Below are 19,977 nucleotides of genomic sequence, written 5' to 3' on the forward strand. Positions count from 1 at the left end.
TCGTGTTCAGGGTCGCTCTGGGGATCTCACTTCCTGAGTGGCGGATGGTTGCAGGTTAGTGTGAGAAATGGCGGAAAGGTGACCATTCGAGTGTATCGCCCCCTCATCAAATACCCACTGCGAGGTGACTTTTTTTTTTTTTTTTCGTGTCATTTGTTTCGTACGTGATCGCGAGCATCCCCTGGCTACTTGTTAGTAGATGATGTTGACATTCTCTTTCTTTCCGCTGTCTTCTATTGTTCACGCATTGTGTGGCTTTAACTGCGTGTGAAAACGTTTCGGAACAAAAGGACAAAATCTCACGCGATTTTCGGCACTACTTGCATATACTTTATTCTGCTTAATGCACGTTTTGAATCAGATTTGTTCGCGAGGATACATTTTTTGTTCTGACATTGCTGCGTACTACTAAAGCGTGCTGCTTCTACCCACAGGAGGGTTTGAGAACAAATATGATCATTTTTCAAGCCATTTCATTTCTCCTAGAAGCAAAGTGATGGCATCGCACCGAGCGATGAAAATCATATGCTACGTAAAGACTTACCAAAACATACATGTCAGTGTTCGAACTTACAGCATGCTAGTAACGAAGTGGAGATGACTTTTATTTGGTTATTCAAGCCGAAATATTACTTAAATTTGTGAAAGAGAGAGGAGGGAATACAATTCTAGAAAAATGACATTGTTACTCTGAAGAAAAATACTTCAAAAATCAAGTCAAGTGTGTGCGTGAGAGAAAGAATCTCCCTCTTAACCTTTCCATAATTCTATAGTGGAATAGGAAAAAAGAAAAAACTCCTTATCCTTGAATATTCAAGCACGGCCATTCTGTTCTTCCCTTAGCAAGGGACTTAAAGTTTTATGCCCGTAGTTGTGCTTCGATAAATAAGGGAAAGCATTAGGTGAATGAGCTCGATGTGCACAGCTATCTCTCCTTCATGAATAAGAAGCATTTTCTACAGCTGCAGTTCGATGCTCTCACCGACGATCTTGTCTTCAAAATGTTGATTTTTCGACCCCTGTTATTAAATCACTATGGCTACCTGAATTAATACCAATTCATTTCTTTCTCGATCTCTCGTTGATGTAGGAACTGCATCCTCCTTGCTTGCAATCATGAACGCAGTTCGAATTTATAGTTCCCTTTGGGTTTAACGCAATGCGTAGAATTTACATCGCCTTGTAACGTGCAAGTGACGTAGTTCGCCTCTGTTTCCGAATGACAACACACACACAGTGATCTCTAGATATGGTTAAGAGCTTCCCGTTTCCAAATCTCCTCCCTCCTAACAGTTTGCCACACCTCAGGTATATATACTGCCGCAGTTGTATGCGCATTTGAGATTAGTTAAACTAAATTCCTCAGTAATTAGAAAAAGAACCTAAAAATAAACGTAACCAAGGATTCACCCTGCTGCAGATGGGTTGATTCTTAAATTAGGTCACACCTCTTCGAAATGTTGAACTCCTCCGTTGAAATTCTCTGTCCCTAACTTAAGAAAAAAAAAATAAAATAATACGAGTAGATATACAATATGAAAACACAGCATATCACCTTTTATCTTTTAAACATTCTAGATTTTGTAGTTATAAGATAAATCAATAAGCACATCGCTTGTATTCAGTAATTTTTGAATATTTTAAAACGCTTAAGATTTATAAAATATGTTGAGGATGCTTTTCCTAATATGAAAATCAAGATTTTTCTGCGAAAACGCTTGGGTTTCTTTCTAACGTTAGTACATCCTCCCCACTTCACACGGCTACATATTCTCCAACTCTCCACCATAAAATGTGATACCAATGCATCTATAAAATAACCACGTTCTTCAGGATTGGTGTAGTAAATGTCCAAGAAATATCACGTAACATCGCTTGAAACAGAACAAATGAAGAAATTTTCCCCATCAATTTAATGGCCACTTTTGTTCGCCTACTTACTGATGCAGCTGTAACCGAAATGTATTTCATACTTATGATTCGCCGTGTAAACCACGTGATTTACGCGTATAAATAGCACCGCAAACCATGCATATTGTATGTAATAGTTCACTTACTCACGCATTGTTGAAAGATTACAAATGAAATCATTTTCGCAGAATTTGCAACAATAAAATAATCCCAAAGTATTTCTCTCTCCTCTTTTCGTCTGCAATGATCACGTTCTGGTAAGTTATTTTCGTTAATCGGGCGAATTGTGCCCGAGGGTAGCTTTAAAAAAAAGGAGCAATACTTTTTAGGGCATTCGTGGCCATTCTGTGCAATCAAGGCCTGCCTCGAAATTCTTCCACACAGCTTAACGATCGATTGCAGTGTAGCATTAGTGTAATCGCTGCAGCACATCTTAAGTACACAGGTGCTCCCTTCTCTCCGTTAGATTACTGCCGTTCTACAACCCAAAGGTGATGGGTTAAAACTATCGTAGTAGCTGTGAATCCGTGCAAATGGAATCTGGCGCTTTAACAGAAGGATGCAAAGAAATGGATTTGTGGGTGGATACGAGATTCGCATTCACGACCGTCGAACGTAAGTTTTCTGGCGCCGTCTACTTTCGTTTGTCGATTGCATACAATCAAACTTTCCACTGCTCTATTTTGCAATTTAGCTCCGCAAAAAAACTTGAGAAAACCAGAGGAGAAGCGAAGGGAAAAAAAAAATCTTGTGATTGATTAAACCCAAATGCATTTTTATTTGCAGTAAGTACCACTGTTATTGAATTCGTTTTTTTTCTTCTATTTTCCTTAAAATTTATTCAAAGAAAAATTCCCACTAATCCTTTGATGCTTAAAACTTCCGTGCTTTGTTTAATCGAACAAAAAAATCTCGCATAAGGATAAAGGCTGTTATCTCCTCCTATCCTCATCCCTATGGATAACCTTGTGGATTCCACTCGACATATTCGTTAAAAGCAATTGCATACATGAACAAAATTTGAAAACTGGTTCTTTCCTTTATAAAATTGGTCTAAAAATTAATTATGCACGATATGTAAATATATATAAAAAAATACTACAAATGGAATAAAAATGAAGGAAGAGAACTAGACATGTTCGGCAACGAAGTGAATAATAGAACACAAAGCAAAAGTCTCTCCATTAACGTTGATATGCATAGGATAACTTTTGTGAATGGCTGTATAAACGGGATTAAAGTGCTTTCGTTCATGGCTTAAATTTTAAGAACAGACCAAGCTTAATACTCTTTGTACTAACGATTTCGATATTCCATAAAGGGTTACATAAATCATTTGTGTTGGCTACTTAATTACACTTTACTAACAAAACCATCGTTTTTACGATTAGTCCATTAATTTTGATCTCATTAATTAAACTGCAGTCACTGAAGTCGGTATTTACATGGCCGCTGTTAATTGGCGTTTCATAATATGGTATTAATCTTCCTCTTTCAAAAAGGATTAGCGGTATCTTCCGTATTCGCAGCTCGGCGAAGTCGGATGTTTTGGCGATCATCGGTTGGCAAGAATAGATTTAGCGAAAGCGTGATGTAATCTGTCATGAGATGCGCTTGTAATATGGGAAACTGATGGCGACTTAATGGGCAACGTGGGGAAAACTTCGGGGGTGGTGCGAGTTACGAAATGATAGCTATTGTTCGAGAGGATTTTGTGTTATTGTGTCGTATCCTGTTCTCAAGGAGCCACGAAAGAATTACAATTTATTGTATAAAAGAGTTGTAATCCTGGGTGACGAACAGGTCTTTGTCATCTGTTGTTATTGCGGTTTGAATAATAAAAATGTGCGCGTGCTTTGTTTGTTTGTTTGTTTTTCGTACACATATCTAACAAGAAGTGTTGTAATTTGCGCATGCTCTTATTTTCTAAAAAATGTACTAATATATATACCAACAATGTTTTGCTTTTGATTGTGGATTGCATTACGCGAATCTATTGCTGTTTTGCAAAGGAGATATCGTCAACAGGAAGTTATAAATCCCAAAGATGTCGAACTTGACAAATTCCGACCATGTTTGCCAGCAACAGTTCAATCGTTTTCCCTTGAACATAAATATGCCTCTTGCATGGGCTCTTTTAGAACTGGTCCAACTATTGGCAGACGAGGCTATTTTTTTTTTTTTTTCCAATTCTTTCCGATGCTGGAATGTTTGCCAATTTACTATCAAGATGGACCTGTCATCGGTGAAGAAGATAAAGGGAGCGTGTCACTGCGGTGTCGCGTGACCCTAGTCTTTAAGGGAGTTCCTATTGTTTATTTACAGACGGTACGTGCTCACGAGCGTAAATTATCGCACCCAAAACCGCTGCCCAAACTGTTCTCTTTTACTATTTTCGAAGCAACGTGGTATTTTTGAACAGATTTTTTTTTTTCCACATTCATCGCAACAGATATAAACTTACTATTTTGCTGTTAATTAATTTGTGTTATTCTCTTGTACGAAAATATTCTGTATTACATCACTGTTTATTTAGATTCTGCTCTTTCCTCGGCCAGTTTATTTTTATATAGATAAAAGCAATGTTGTTAATAACCAAGTTTTTCAGTGCTCTTCTTATCTTTCCTAACAAATGTACGTCTGCTGATGAAATCGGATAGCAACAGTGTTGCCTTTTGAATATTATCACATCACAAAGGACATGAAGTAATAGTATCTTCACCGGATGCTACTTTATGGTAATTTCATTCTTGTTTCAGTTTCTTTTCTGAGACTCATCTACCTTCTAGGTTTTTTTTTAACTTATTTTTTATTCATTCCGTTATTTACTTCTGGCCTTTCATCTCTTTATTCTCCACCATACCTTCATTTTCTTCGCCATTTCTTCCTTCTCTTTTATGCATACCGTGGACCATTCTTGCAGAAGGCTGGATATTGAATTAGCAGGAGTACCCCGCTGTCTGACGAGGATCGCGCATCCAATTTACAACAGATAGCGAAGCTTTTTTTTTTTTTTTTCTCCCAATAAGAATCAGTGTAACGAAGGTCAACTGACGCATAGACTTAATACACGATTCAAATCTACCGAGAACATACGGTGACATAAGATCTTTTCCCTTCATGCTCTAGTAACGTCTCGTGAAACAATTTTTTCATGTATGTGAAATATTTTTCCACGTATTTAAAAATTGTGCTCAATCTGCATTTGATTTTAATTATAAAATCAAATGGAGATTGAGCACAAGTTGACGATCCGTTGTGTCAATCGATGAAATTGTATACAAGACGAACTGACAGAATCGTTTTGACTTGTAACATTGAGAGCATTGAACCATATGAGAACGATTTATGGATGGGGTTAAATACTGATTTTCTCTGGATATTTCTAATTATTCCTTTATGCAATAGGCAAACTAGTCAAGTAGTATAAAAACTGCAGCTTTCCTGTTCAAAACAGATCCCCGCAAGAATGGCTACAGTTAATATAAGTTTTTAAAACGTGGAGATACTTTAGCAAAGTATTAAGACTTCCAACTCTTTCTCTACAAGACCTTGTCGTTCCAAGGCCAAAGTACGTGTATGTCTGTTGGTCGCCGGTCTGCCTGCATTTAAACACAACAATTATTGCTCACACACATCTATACCTATCGTAAGAGTAGTGTAGTCATTTTTTTTTTTTTTTTTTACTATGCTGACTTGGAGATGGTGTTATTTGGTCTACGAGCGTGTGACCTTGTGCTCTTGTAAATGTCCGCATATTATCTGTCTCACTGCGTGGAGCCGCTTGTGGTCGGTATTGCCTACGGCAAATGAATGAGGCACCTCTTTTCTGAAGGTAGTACTGAGCTCGCCACATTTCGTTACAAACGGGGAGGGGGTATTCAAAAAAAAAAAAAAAAAAGTGTTTTTGTTCTCAAGAATGCTATCTACTATTCACATCGTCACTGGACCCGGAAGTATTCGAATGTTATATACTTGGAATCAACGATTCGTTTTTATTCATATTGTTTAATTTCAGTATTAAACCACATAATTAAAAAAAGTGAGTGCTAATAATCGGGAGAATTTTATTAGCTTTCAAATCATGGCAGTCAGACAAGAAATAATGGTTTAGATTACACGCACTCTTCTCTAGTTTGTCTTTTGTCAGTCGTGTGAGCACAATAACTTTAGCTACCTATAGTGGAAGTGTGCGCTGGGAGTGGGGGGGGGGAGAAGTGATACCTACCTTATTTGCGTCAGTGGCGCCGCTCAGGGATAGCTACAAATGTCAAGCGATATTTGTTCTCTTCGTAGAGACTGTTTCCCTTGACGTGATTCATCGTATAGCTGTCGCGTTTCGTCTCCTGAGATTGAGGAAAGAAATTGGGCGACATTTTTCCTTGTTAAGTGTATTTCTCCAGAGGGAATAGTTCTGCTTCTTCGTGGCTTCAGCAACAAGCAGTGTGGGGAGGGAGGGAGGGGGGGGAGAGAAAGAAAATGATGCCAGCAGAGTAAACTAAAGCATGGAGTTGTCCAGTGATAAAAATGGCCCGAAGCATTTACCTTTAATGCGCACTCTCCAGTCTGCACAGCTGGAGATTTGTAAAATTATCTTGTAGTAGTGTGAAATCTCTACCCATACTCATTCTTTTTCGGCTAATATGAACGCTTTCAGTGTTGGCAGCTTCCCAGGAAAGCATTATCGTTCTGAATGCTTTGCTGTTAATGGAAGTTTTCATTATGTTGAAGACAAGCTCGTGACTCACTCCCAATCTTTCTTTGCTATCCTCTGTTTTAAATACACCTTTTTAGTATACCTGTGGATGCGTACTTAAGCTAATTACTTAAACCGATATAATAAAAACGATATAAAAAATATAAACATGTTTTCCATGAAGATTTCTTGTTATTATAGTCAGCACAAAACATGTCAGAAAATAATGAAACCAAATCTGACAGAGCAGGTTCATGAGATGTGTAGCAATCGTATTAAATAGACTACCACAGCCTTTAGAAGGTCGTCTCCTCTAGTAGCTAGGATTGCATGTCTTTAGCATGAGTCATCATTACTTCTATACCTGCGGTCATCTTAGAGCGGCAATAGTCTACAAGTAAGAGGAAAAGTTGCGCAAACGCTGCTGGCTTCGCTGTTACAGCGAAGGACGAAGAAGGGAAGGAAAAAAAAATATATAAATCCTGCCAGTTATCACAGTGTTTTTCGAGAGTTAGAATGTTTGGGGGGGGGGATGAAACGTGAAGTATGACAGTGCGAAGATGGATGGGTTTTACTCCGAGCAGCGCATTGTAATCAAACATTGCTATAACTCCGAGGAGATGATATGAGCGGAGGGAAGGTAGGTGGAAGATATATTCTCTGATCATGTAAAATCTACACATTCCAATAAGACGTGTGGATTTTACCTTCTCAGAAGCTTGATAAAAAGAAAAAGCTAAAGTTATCAACTACTCTGCAACCACGTTCACGCCGCAAGCATTAGGTGCAATCTGTAATTGTGTTTATGCAAATTACTTTCGAATAGTTGGTTGGTTTATATATATAATGTCTACTTGTATATGAGATATATATAATTTCTGCATTACTTCAACCTTGGTATCTCTCCCGGGTCTGACTCCCAGTGAAGAGACAGATTCAATAAAGGTCGAAACCAGTCTGGGTAGTGGCCCTTCCCATTATGCATTGTATTATACACGCCTGAAAGGGGGTGTGCTTTGCATTATGGGATACATACTAAGGCAAGTGATATGAAGTCAGACGTGAATATATTTCACCCGCATAACTTTGTTTTGCTTACTTGGGAAAAGGATTAAAACCAAGTATAAAATTTCTTGGTATCTTTAACATATATTTATGATTACGAAAGCACAGATGATTGTGTTGCTCTTATGTCTGCCGTGCTAAGCACCGAATCAAGTTCCAGCTGGGAAAGGCACTTTGATGTGTGTACAAAAGAAAGGAAAGAAAACTTGCTCCACCCTTACTATGAGTTGCCTCAGTGTTGCACTACCAAATGGATCAGGTGTTGTACTATCCAGGTATTTGCTTACGCTTGGACTCGCCGAACTTTATATAGTTTCTATATTCGGCATGAAACTCTTTGAGTTTCTTATTTGGCTATGAAACAATATGGGATGTAATATCCCTTAACTTAAATAAGTTCATGTCGCCGAGTTGAAGCCTTTGGCTCTTCATATAATTAGTAAAATACTATTTTTCATTAGTATATTAAGATGTTTCTAGAGTTAACCACAAGGGTGCGCAATCATAGAAGTGGGAAAGTTCGTTCACTTTTGGACTAATCCAGTTCCCTGAATATAACCGTTTCGTAGTTGCAAATTCATTTCGCCGATAGTCTTTAACTGTTATCTAACAAGGATATTATACAAAGTCTCTTCTCTGACATCGTGTAGCGCTCACAGGAACCAATGGCTAGAAATAATTACAAAAATAAATAAAAGGTTTAGACCTCTTGAGCATATTGCAGTAGGCATCTAAAGCCATTACATGCATTATATCTGGGAATTGTTTGAATGCGCCGTTTTGTCTGTTTTGCTAAGATAAAAAGTAACATGAATCGTCTGCCACATATTAATAACTTTTTTTTTAATCACTTACGTATAAGTCTAAAAAGCCACGCTAATATTTCAAACTCGAATCTATTTACCATGTATTAGGTTCTCTTATTTGCCAACTACTTGAAATGTCCGCTTTGATTTTTGCATCTCTGATACTTGGAAACCCATTTACGTATTAAAAATTCTTTTCTCTGTCATCTACTTCTTTCAGGAAATGTTTATTAAGCCTAATTTAATAAAGGACATCTTTTTCGGTCACTCAGTGATTTCGAGTTTTTCTTTCCTCTCACTTGGTACAAAGTTGCTACGAGTCGACTAATTTTAATCCCCAGTAGTTGTTTGAATCTTATTTGTGTTCACAGAAGAAGCAGTAATATTTTGTGCTTTCGAATAGTATTCAAAATGCATTCTGAAGAGCAACCCCGTGACTTGAAAATTCTCATCTGTTTCCACTTATATTTCTCATATTACAGTTATCGAGGACAAACTCCATAAACAAGCCGGTATTCTGATTCTCTTCGTATTCAGCCGTTTTTTTTTTCTTTTTCGAATTGTTCTTAACAGTATTTAAAATTTATAAAATATGTAAGGTTCCATGTTTTTAATATGAAAAATTCTATCTTTTAATTTCATAAACGAATATATCGATGTACAGCACGCTAGATGAACCTTTCCATTATGATGTATTTTTCCTGTGTTTAATTTTTGATTTCATATGTCATTTTGAGATTTATGTTTCATTTTTCTTCTTAAAAAAAAAAATCACAAACTGAGAGAAAAATTGCTGCAGCGTTATCCTCTACACACTTGTTGACACCATTACCCGATTCTAAAAGTAGCCAAACTCAAAAATCGATATATCACAGCCACCATGCCCCGGAGATAGAAGGACACATAAATGAAATCATCGTTAAAGGCCATCTCTGTACTCTTAATTAATATCCGTTTTGCCTGACAGATTAAATAATTATATGAAGTAATTTATAAGTAATGTAATTTGTATGGTAGTTTGTATCGAAAGGAACACGACGTAACCAGAAACATTGCTGGTGGCGCCATCTTTTTGACATAATTGTCATCGTTATATTGCGAATAATTTGTTGAAATTTTTTATCAAGTCTGCGTGTATATCGTGATATTTTCTTCTCACAAAATATACACTTCGTGGTTATTTAGAAGAGAAGCCAAGATTTTAGCTTTCTGTATTTGCGGTAATTTTTTTTAATAATTGTTGCTTCAAATCTAACTTGAATATATCATTCCTAGGATTTTTATTAATTAGTGCAACAATGGCAGACTTGGATAATTTGCTAAATCTTACCATTTCACCATTAACACTACTGTTATTATTATATAGTCTCATATTCTAGAAGAGAGAGAAGCGATATTTTTTCCATCTATCATTTGCTTTGCGGTTCTTAGAGACGAGAAAGAAAAGGAATTGCGTGACTTTTTTTTTTTTTTTGGTCACCTTTCGGCAATTTTTGTTTTTATTTTGGAGAGTCGGTTAACATTTTCACCAGCTGGTTTCTCCATCTTTTTTTCTGGCTGTTAAAGACAGTGGGAAGAATCTTTCTTGTTAGTACGCTTTTAAAATCTACTTTGAAGAAGCACGAGAAATAAAACTGTTACGAATCGAGACAAAAATACGGGAATTTGCACAGCCGGGGTTGCCATTTGATGGAAAAAACGAGGGCTTCTGATAACCTTTTCAAAGTTAATGTGATGATTGCGCTAGCCCCCCCCCACCTAATTATGACATAACCGAAATAGAACGCAATATGTTTAAAAATAAAGACACGTGTCTTTGAGTTGGCGATCTTTAATCATATTTAAATTGGCTTTTTTTATTTTATTTTATTTTTTATTTATTTATTTTTTTTATGTTGCACTGATAATTTGTCAACCGGGTTATTAGTTATGCATTCCTGTTATTATATATTTTTATGATATTCCTGCCCACGAAGCTTGTAGCTCTATCCACTTCGTCGACAATGAAATACAAAACTATTGCATTTTGTTATGGTTTGTGGCCTCTTAGCATTTTACACGATCTTTGGAGATGTCTTTGCGTATCTAAGGTACATTTAGCTGAAAGGAGACAAACGTATTTCTTACGAAGGTCAGTGGCCTGTCGCATAATTTATCATTTCTCTTTTTTTTTTTCGTGTTTGTATCAAGGACTGTTTTTCAAGTCAGGGGGTTTTTCTTCGTATTTTCAATATCTAGGAAATATTTAATATTAATATGAAAATCATTAGCACCATTGTTGGTGATAAGTATATTTCTTCTTTTCACGATAACGGCGCTGTTGCTATGATTCTATAACTTCTTGCCGTAACATTGACATCATTCCTGGCCAACGGTTGCTCGACCCATGACACACAAAGCTAATGCTGAGTAAGTGGACAAGGTTGATCCCATGCACTAGCGTACTCAGCTGTGACATTCCGAACAGCCAAGCCTGATTCAAGTCCGATTCACCACAACCAAAGCGTTAGCCGAGAAAACAATGATTTGGTAATAAATTTTAACTGATCACTATTTACTTCTTACTGAGGCTCGGAAGTTAAGCGTGAAATAAACAGCTTAATATATTGCAACGCGTGTGTGTGTGTATGTACACACACACACACACTATGGGGGTTCTGGCACCTACGGACCCCCCCCCCCCCCCGAATTCCAGGCTGGTAAGCCGGTTCTCCATTGTAACGTCCAACAAATTGTTGTCTCATGAAGGCAAACACATTGTTGGACGTTTCAAAACAATGAAGAGACAAAAACGTGACATAAAAACGTTTTACATTTCGGCTTATCTTTTTATAGATATAAATAAATCTCGATGGAAATTGGTGGTCTATTTTAGTCTCTTCCTTGTGGGGTAACAAAATGGGTACTTCTCTAATTAGAATTTTCTGATTAGAAATAGCAATAAATTTGCTAGAAAGATAACTGCAAGTGTTTCTTAAAAATTGCTCTTCGGTAACTTCCCCAGGACACTAGTGATTTTTGTTTATTAATGTACATAAGTTTGACAATGATTTTCAAATTTTTTAAGAAATTTAAATTGTACCTAACTTTTCCGAAAATTAATCCGATTTCTGTTTTTTTTTTTTTTGTGCTTACAGCCGAAGTCTCAACCTCATCTTCAGCAAGTTGTGCCTCCTAAAGACGTCGCGAAGAAGAAAGTTGACCACGAGATTCTAGACGCTGTCCAGGATAGGATTCCTGATATTCCTGTGAACGACACAGCATTGGAAGTTGTTCCCACCACGGAAGGAGGGCTAGAAACCAGGAAGTCGAAGAGCAAGCTGAATCTTAGCGTTACCTTGATTGCCATCATAGCAGGTGTGGGAGCCCCTCTGGCAGTTGGACTTGTTATCTTAGTGGCCCTGATGATCTACAGGAAACGATATCCTGTGAGGATGAGATTTGGTCGGAAATTTTCCACTTTTGAAAATCCAATGTACGTGCACAAAGATGCCCAACACCCACGGGAACTAAAGAGGCTAACTAAAGCGTGAAAAGCCGTTTCAAAATAAGACTTCGATCTGGCTTCCAGCCGATGGCTCGTGTGCAGCTCTCAATACCCCTCTTCCCCTATATGTAATATACTTTATTTTCGTACATCTGAACGCTTTAGATATTACAGAGCGTCTCTCTGTGTACTGCTAATGTTGCTCACGTTCGTAATGGCGGGTAAACTCCTGAGATTTTTACATTCGTACTTATGTTGTCGAGTTGTTTCGCCGTGATACTAACAGCTCTCTAGTTACTCGTTATCAGCGCCATCTGCAGGAGGATGGATTCATTATTATATCTCCTTCCTCTTCAGCCAAAATGCATGATTGGGTGATATAACTTTCGAGCCCGGTAGTTTCGTATAACAAAACTAGTTTTAAACAGCAGTGTACAAATGTAACCTAATAAGTACACAATCATTGGCTGTCCGAATTAACCGCATTTATTACCTCAAGTAATTCCTACTTCCCTAAATAATGTTAAGGTAATAGTATAGCGCTTACTGTAACTAACCTTGCTTGGGTACAACATGATGTTTGCTGGAACCAAACAGAACACTTGAGCACTAGACAGTAGTTCGTACCACTTAAGATCGTGCTGTCATTCTAATGTGAAAGGAAATAATCAACAAATTTGTCGATTTCGAACAATATTATGGGCATTGCATTAGCCTCTTGATGTTTCTTAAAACGAATCAAAAGAGTTTTATTGACTAGCTGGGTATCCCTTTTTATAACGTAGAACCTTCAAATTACATACTTGAAATTGCTAGTGAAATCTTTATTGACACTTTCGAAATCCCCCTTGTTATGAGTAGCATCGAAAATTTGTATGAAAAGCATAATTGTACACCTGTTTGGAATAGAGGATATCAGAATACACCACACATTTTCATCATAATTTCGCAACTTTAGAATCTGCCGTCTTCCATTTTTCAAGTTTGAAAAAACAAGTTTTGCTATAAATTTTTATTTTTCTATACATCGAGTGAAGATTTTTCGGTCCCTGTTCAAACTCCAGTCTTCATAATATTAAGTTAAAACCATAATTTTTGATGGGCATCAGCCAGTCTACTAAACAATTGGGAATTTCGACCACCGTGATTGCATTCAATTTTGAATCCAGAAATACCTAAAATGTATTTTACTGATTAATTAGTTAATTATTTCAAAAACAAACTTTTATCGTGATTTCTTTTCGCCATCTTAATGATCAAATTCCGCTCAATCTTTATTAAACCGCAATTTTAATTTACGTATAGTCTTGCAATACTAATTCTATTGAATATGTACAAATCTTTCATGGTATCCGCTCTGACACGACGCAGTTTTATACGATTACAATTGGTAGACGGGAAGAAAACGTATTTTTAAATAAGTAAAAATTAAAATAATATTTCGTTATGTAAAATATTAAAAACTTGAATATCCTTGGACTAATTCTACCAGAACCAATGTTAGTTTTGGCACGGCTTAAGTGAAAAAATAAAACTACTATTTCCTTTAATTTAAGTAAATATGGAGATTAAAAGTAACAGTTAAGATTTAAATAAAAGTATTTAAATATAGATATAAACTAGAGAGAGAAAGATATCAGAATGGACTAACTTACGATTAATTTTAGCATATTCCTTTGGAGAATGAACTGTTTCTTTTAAATCTTTACGAGAGCTCCCAATTTTGGTTGTTAACATCGCCAAATGCACTGGCGTATCGAAAGAAAGCTATATTGCATTTTGCCCGATACACGCAGCACTATAGGATTTGAAACATTCGTGTGCGTGTGGTGATAATATTTAAAAAAAGAAAATGGTGTTACAATTGAAATCGTCTTATGCAAATTTTTAGTTGTACATATGACTCACCTAATAATAACATAAGTAGAAACATGAATGTCGGGATAATGGAGTGAAAATAATAAGGCACGAATTAACGTTATCTTTGCTAAAATAATAACATTTTTTGATGTGATAAAATAACATATTTCGATTAAAACCTCAATTTTTGCGCCTTGTGAAACAAATCCCATACATTCCATCTGTTGCCAAGTCGCAACGAATTCTGTATGTGATGATTAATTAATCGGAACCAACCAAACTCTTAATATCCTTTATAAATTATATTCTTGTTTTCATCTTTATTTTATCAAAGCACGAAGAACCAAAAGTTGACGCGTGTTATTTTTACAAGAGGTTACTTGTTTATAGAGGCAGTTAACTTCGCATCAAGTTGTCCATCATCCCACTTAATAACTTGCATGTATATAGTGAACAATCAGGTGCTCTCAATATACAAGTAGCCTATCAATCTCTCCCTTCCATCTGATTCAAACGGGTTGGGTCTCCTCCTAATGAGGAGTCAGGGCGAAATTATGCAGCTACTCCTCTGCTGCATCCCTATTTGGAGGTATCCATAACTGTAGTCCAGTTTGCGGGATGAACCCCACGCCCCCAGCTAAACTTGAGGGAAAACCCTACTGTCCACCCCCAAGACCTGCTAACTTGGCTATGGCTGAAGAAGATTCTTGAGGTCCTCACGTCTCCGACGAGAATCGAACCTAGGACATTCCTTTCCCAGGCATATGGTTGCGATGCGCACAGCCATTAGGCTAAACCGCGCGGACACAAGTAGCCTAGTTCGTGAATATATTTCTCCTTCAAACTTGTTTGCTCCATATTGGCTGTGGTATTGTTACATGTGTGCATTCTCTTGTGACACTTCAGACCACCTTATTATTAACTGCATTTATTCAGAAGTAAACGCGGAGAATTTCACGTTCGTTTGTATATCTATTATTCATATTTCAGATGCAAATAAGTTTCGGTGATTTTTCTTCTAATCTTTTATGGTCTGCTTATCTTGTCATTATTCAAAACGGGCAAACCTGAGAATTAACGCACAGAATGCATTGGCCTCATAACCCTAGTTCAGTATATAACAAAACTTTGATAAAAAGCGTTTATTGGTTATGAATAGATCGTAATAAGAAATTACTTCAAAACAAATATTGCCAGTTAAACAAAATTCATGCCTCGTCACTTCTGTGGGTGACATCTATCGCGCTTGTGTCGACCTAGTAGACATCTTGCTGTACATCAATAATCCTTATTTTTATTATGGGTGGGAGGAAAGTTAGAACTCGCTGCTATGCGGCTGCTTGAAAATACAATTTCAGCTCTGATCATGTTTATTTCGCTCTTCTGATTCGAAGAATACATCATCTTGGCTTCCTTCTAAGAATTAGCTTAGCCATAACTGGGCCACTTTCAACTCGATTTCCTGATAGCATAAGTAGCACTTTTAGAACATACATTCAAACTGTGTCATCGTCGTTTATTTCGAATCTCTACTATAGAAATATTTTAGTCTAGCCCGAGAAATATTGTATACTAAATATTTTAAACAATTTTTAGTGAGAATAAAGCCAGACAGAAACAACTTTGCAAATGTCTGGAGATGTTATTGCTATTCAGTAAAATTCTTAATATCTAACAGAAAGAAAAGCGGTCGAATTTTTGAATTTCTCTCCTAATTTAGCGCGTGAGAATACAGTACAGCTCAAATTACAGTCCCGGGAATTCCATCGTACATGAATTCATACGAAACACTAAACATTTCATTGTTCTTTTAATCGTTAAAAAATGCTTGTAAATCGATACCATTCAGTGCTTTATCTCCCACTGTCACAGACATTTATCAGCTGTGCTTATGGCGTTACCTGTAACAAGCGGGTGGGAAGGGCTCTTCCTACCTTTGGGAATGGGCGCATTGACTCCCGAAATGTCAAGGTCTTAAAGAGCGGAAGCAGAATAGCAATCCCTTCATATCGGTTCATGTTATTTAGGAACCAGTTTCGGAAACGTTTGAGCATGTAAACATGACATTTCCGTTAAAACTCGTAAAAGTCTTTCTACCGTTTGGATGGGGCTCAAGTAGACAATGTGTTCCAATAGCCAAAAGCGATCATAAAGTATATTGACAGTAAACGTCACCTTTCTGTTAATGCATTTTAGAACACCTGCTTCTGTTTCCATGAAGATGTATCACCGTAAATAGCAATGTCCAACATGTCTCTTCAAGTGACAGCCACCCACCCACTCACCCATGCCTCCCGTTCGAAATGACTTTGGAATTGGGCATAACCACAAGTTGACATTTCTGGTACAAATATTGCCTCTGAAGCTATTTCGACATTTTCGTCCATCTTATACAAGTTTCAGAGATATCGTTTAATGAAGAATTCGTGTGATCCCTCATATAAGAGCTGAAAATAGCTCTATACGCTTAAGCTGTAAATCCCTCCTATGCCACACTTGCTCAATCGCAGGATCGTCGTGTCTTTATTCTACGTGTAATTAACGAAACTTCCCACTAACTACTTGCCATGACATGGACGGTGGAACATTTGGAAGAATTCTTTGAAGGGATCAAATTATGTATTGACAGATCAAACATACGTTCCAAATGGTCAATGTCGCGTATTTTATATAAATGTCCATGAAAGTAAGAACAAATATATTTAAAAACAACTATCAAATTTTATTTATCAATGTTTTGCGAGCACAGTTTATTGGAAGCGTAGTCCCAATGGAAGAAGGTTGATGTTTGATATCTCATACACGAACACATTCAGTTTAGTGCAATCAGTTATTGCATTAGTAATAGCGATATTTTAAGTTTTTAAACATGAATACGCTTACAAAGATTCCAGTTTCGCGTGATTACACTTTCGTTGTGATAAGAATTACATTGCTTTGCAAAATAAACTAAATTCTTCGGTGAGCATAGGAAACTAATAGTTTAGTTTTATTGAAAGCTCAATGCCAATATAACTGCAGTGTAATATTATGGTTTTTAGTTATTGGACATAATTAAAATGCTAATTATTATTGTTAAAAGTACAATTTCCCTTCCTTTTGAATCTATAATATTTTTTGTACATGTAAAAAGAAATCAGACAACAACAAAAAAAATTGTTCCATGCAATGTACCGAATTTTAATTTTCTGATGCCATCTTCGTTTTATCAGTTATATTTATTAAGTTATCGTTGTTTAATATAAACCTGAGATGGTTTCCTGTGCCAGAACAAAATATAAAATATCTGTCTCTAGATCATTATAGTGATAACGTCATGCGTTTGTTCCACATGAAAACAACCTTAGGTTTATATTTTAATGTATCATGCATAATTCTACAAGTGAATCATAATTTAACAGGAGAACCACACTAAAATTCTATAATTCAAGACGACCTTCTCACGCACTCCCAGTGACGGCTCTGCTTCGTAGAATCGTTTGGATAAAATATAATCTGTTCCCTTTCTAGTTTGATCATTCCAGTTTTTAAATGAAAACTTTCACCTCTTCTAGAATTTTTACTTTATATACGTTGAATGCGTTATTGCTTCTGCGAAGTTTTATAACCGTGATATAAATACGACTCCAGATTTATTTCGGTTTATTTCAATAGAAATAAATCTTGGTCTCGTTCTGCAATGCGAAATTAGAACAAGAAAATTATTTACTAGTAGTATTCTGACTTCGAATTTGTATAATTTATGTGCTGGATCATGAGATAGTGGCCCATTAACGCCACATTTCGGTGTCAACCTTACTTTTATAATGAGGGAGTTTACTTGATTAGATACGCTGTTTTACTGTCCTTAATTTGAATCTGCGTCTGTTTTTAAGTTGCAGTGATTACAAAAACCGCGGAATGAATGACATAATTGAGATTTTAAAATACCTTCGATAATATAGCATGAAAGAAGCTTTTAGAATTCTTATATTATGAACAAAAGCCTTAAGACATATTTGAAAACTCTTAACTTAGTTCTAGAAAACAAAATCATTTCCCAGCGATTGATAAAAGAACTCCAGGTTGTCATTCGTAGTTTTTATTTTATTTTATTTTTTTATATGGTTAATACTTGGACATTCGGAACGACCTGCTTGTGTGTTAGAACTGCTTCCTGTAATGAGTAATAATACTCAATTACCAAATGCATTCACCATTCGTTGCAAACATTACTTGTGAGTGCACTTTTATTGGTCATTGTGCTGAATGTAGAGTATTAAAGCTAAAATACTTGACGTGCAACCATCGCTTTGTATACAAATGCGTTGTTGTCTTTTAATGCGACGTTGTGCTCATATTCGATACTTGGTGTTTTTTCCAGTTTCAACACATCATGTGAATCATAATTAGAGTGCTTTTTTATTTTTTACTTTTGGTATCATGTGCATTTATTTTTCCCATTCTGTATATTAACGCCGATAGCTATTTTTATATTCAATCGACTGTAATTAAGTTTTTAAGCCGAACTCTATTGTAATGTATATTGTCTGGTATCTTTCGCCTTGCTAAATCACCATCACTCTGTATATTGATGAAAAAGAAATTATTCTGATTCTGGACAAATCATGTTAATTATGTTGCTGTCAGCTGATCTCATTTGTATGCCTCAAGACCGTAGAAAATTAAAGATACCAGCAGTATTTTGTAAAGTGATAGTGTTTCATTTATTTTCACGCTCAACAGACTTAACTACATAACTCATAATATACTCGTATACCAATACTATTCTTGCATTGCTTTAGGCTAGTACTAATATAGATCTACATCAATATAGAAATACAGGTTAAACCGTGTTTCTCATTCATCCAAGTATGAACTTGCAAAAAATAAAGAAATTAGTATTTTATAAGTTATAGCTACGTAGGTATGAGACAAAAGGCCACTTTGTTATCCCCCTATATGTATTTAGATGGGAAAATGCATCTAAATATATCCCATCGTAGCATCCAAGTTTCTATTTCAACGTACAAGAAATTGGCTTCAAGTGTCCTTACTCGCAAAACGCCCACCAGCAAGGTGCTCCTTCAGGGATCAAAAGAGATGGAGATCGCCGGATGCAAGATTAAGTCTGGTAATTGGTCCATATAGAAGCTACTTTCATGTGCTAGTGACATGGGAACGGCGTTATTTTACACATAACACGACAACCCAGAGTGCTAGTGACAAATGACTAACTGTAACAGACTCAGCATGTTGTTGGCTACAATAATGCTCATCATTGGAACTATCGCTCCAGTTAAACTCCCTTATGATCTGAAAACACTGTAATGGTATTTTTTGATAAATGGACGTTTCTATGCCACGCATTTTTTTTTTTTTTTTCAAGTATCACATTATGTTTATAAGAGACAAGTTCGCTACCCGAATTTGTCTCCTATAAACCTGCTAGTTCATAATAATAACACATCAAATTCATGAGAGAAAGTCCCATTCGAACATGCGTCTAGTTCCCATAAACGTGTTTTTTTGTTTTTTTTTAAGGCAGTCTCGAACGATACTATGCCACCATCTAGTGAGATATGAAGCCCTTGGGCTCTGTTGCATCTTTTAATGTCTCTGATTAAAGCATCTGCTCAATAAATCGTTGTCTGTGTGAACTTGCTGGGACCTTCGGTTCGCTGCTCACCTAAAACACTCGTCCAATCATTAACAAATTCATCACACAAGCCTAAATCTGTACGGAAAACTTGCCATGCAGGGATTGGACATTGACGCTAAGCACCTCACGTCTAGTCATATTTTAGTGCGGTGCGGTCGCACCATCCTGCAACTAATGGTGCAATCGTACGAAGCCCATGCGATTCCTGGGATGCTGTTAGCGTATTTTGGTCACAGGTAGAAACCAAGGTATATTTCATTACAAAGCAGGTAGAGCTGGTTTTTTTTTTTTTTTTTTTTTTTTTTTTTTTTTTTTTGCGGACAGGCAATTTACACCAATGCCATAAAGACTGCCTACTATTTTCCAAAATACTATGCACTAATGAAGTGATTCTATTCAAATCATTTTCTACCCGTGGAAATACAGCACAACAAGCAAGCACTTTTGTAGAAACGAACAGAAACTATTTTTTTTCGTGGATCTCACCTACTCAAGATTTTTTATAAGCCTG

At 36.4% G+C, this 19,977-nt stretch overlaps 1 protein-coding gene and 1 long non-coding RNA gene across 2 annotated transcripts in view; one reads left to right on the top strand and one right to left on the bottom strand.

Annotated features, from left to right (window-relative positions):
- Positions 1–18,494, top strand: part of LOC150096223 (seizure protein 6 homolog) — a 93,379-nt gene extending 74,885 nt beyond the window's left edge. Inside the window, exon 3 of the mRNA XM_090409105.1 lies at positions 11,616–18,494. Coding sequence (XP_090265231.1) covers positions 11,616–12,011 — 396 coding nt within the window. The 3' untranslated portion in view covers positions 12,012–18,494. The remainder of the gene's footprint in view (positions 1–11,615) is intronic.
- LOC150096222 (uncharacterized) overlaps positions 1–19,977 on the bottom strand; it is a 160,012-nt gene that overhangs the window by 83,317 nt on the left and 56,718 nt on the right. The gene's annotated exons all lie outside the window — the stretch shown is intronic.

The sequence above is a fragment of the Typopeltis vanoorti genome, chromosome 19 (genome assembly GCF_054136105.1).
Source record: "Typopeltis vanoorti isolate ZY-2024b chromosome 19, IOZ_Tvanoo_1.0, whole genome shotgun sequence".
In the NCBI taxonomy this organism is placed as follows: Eukaryota; Metazoa; Arthropoda; class Arachnida; order Uropygi; family Thelyphonidae; genus Typopeltis; species Typopeltis vanoorti.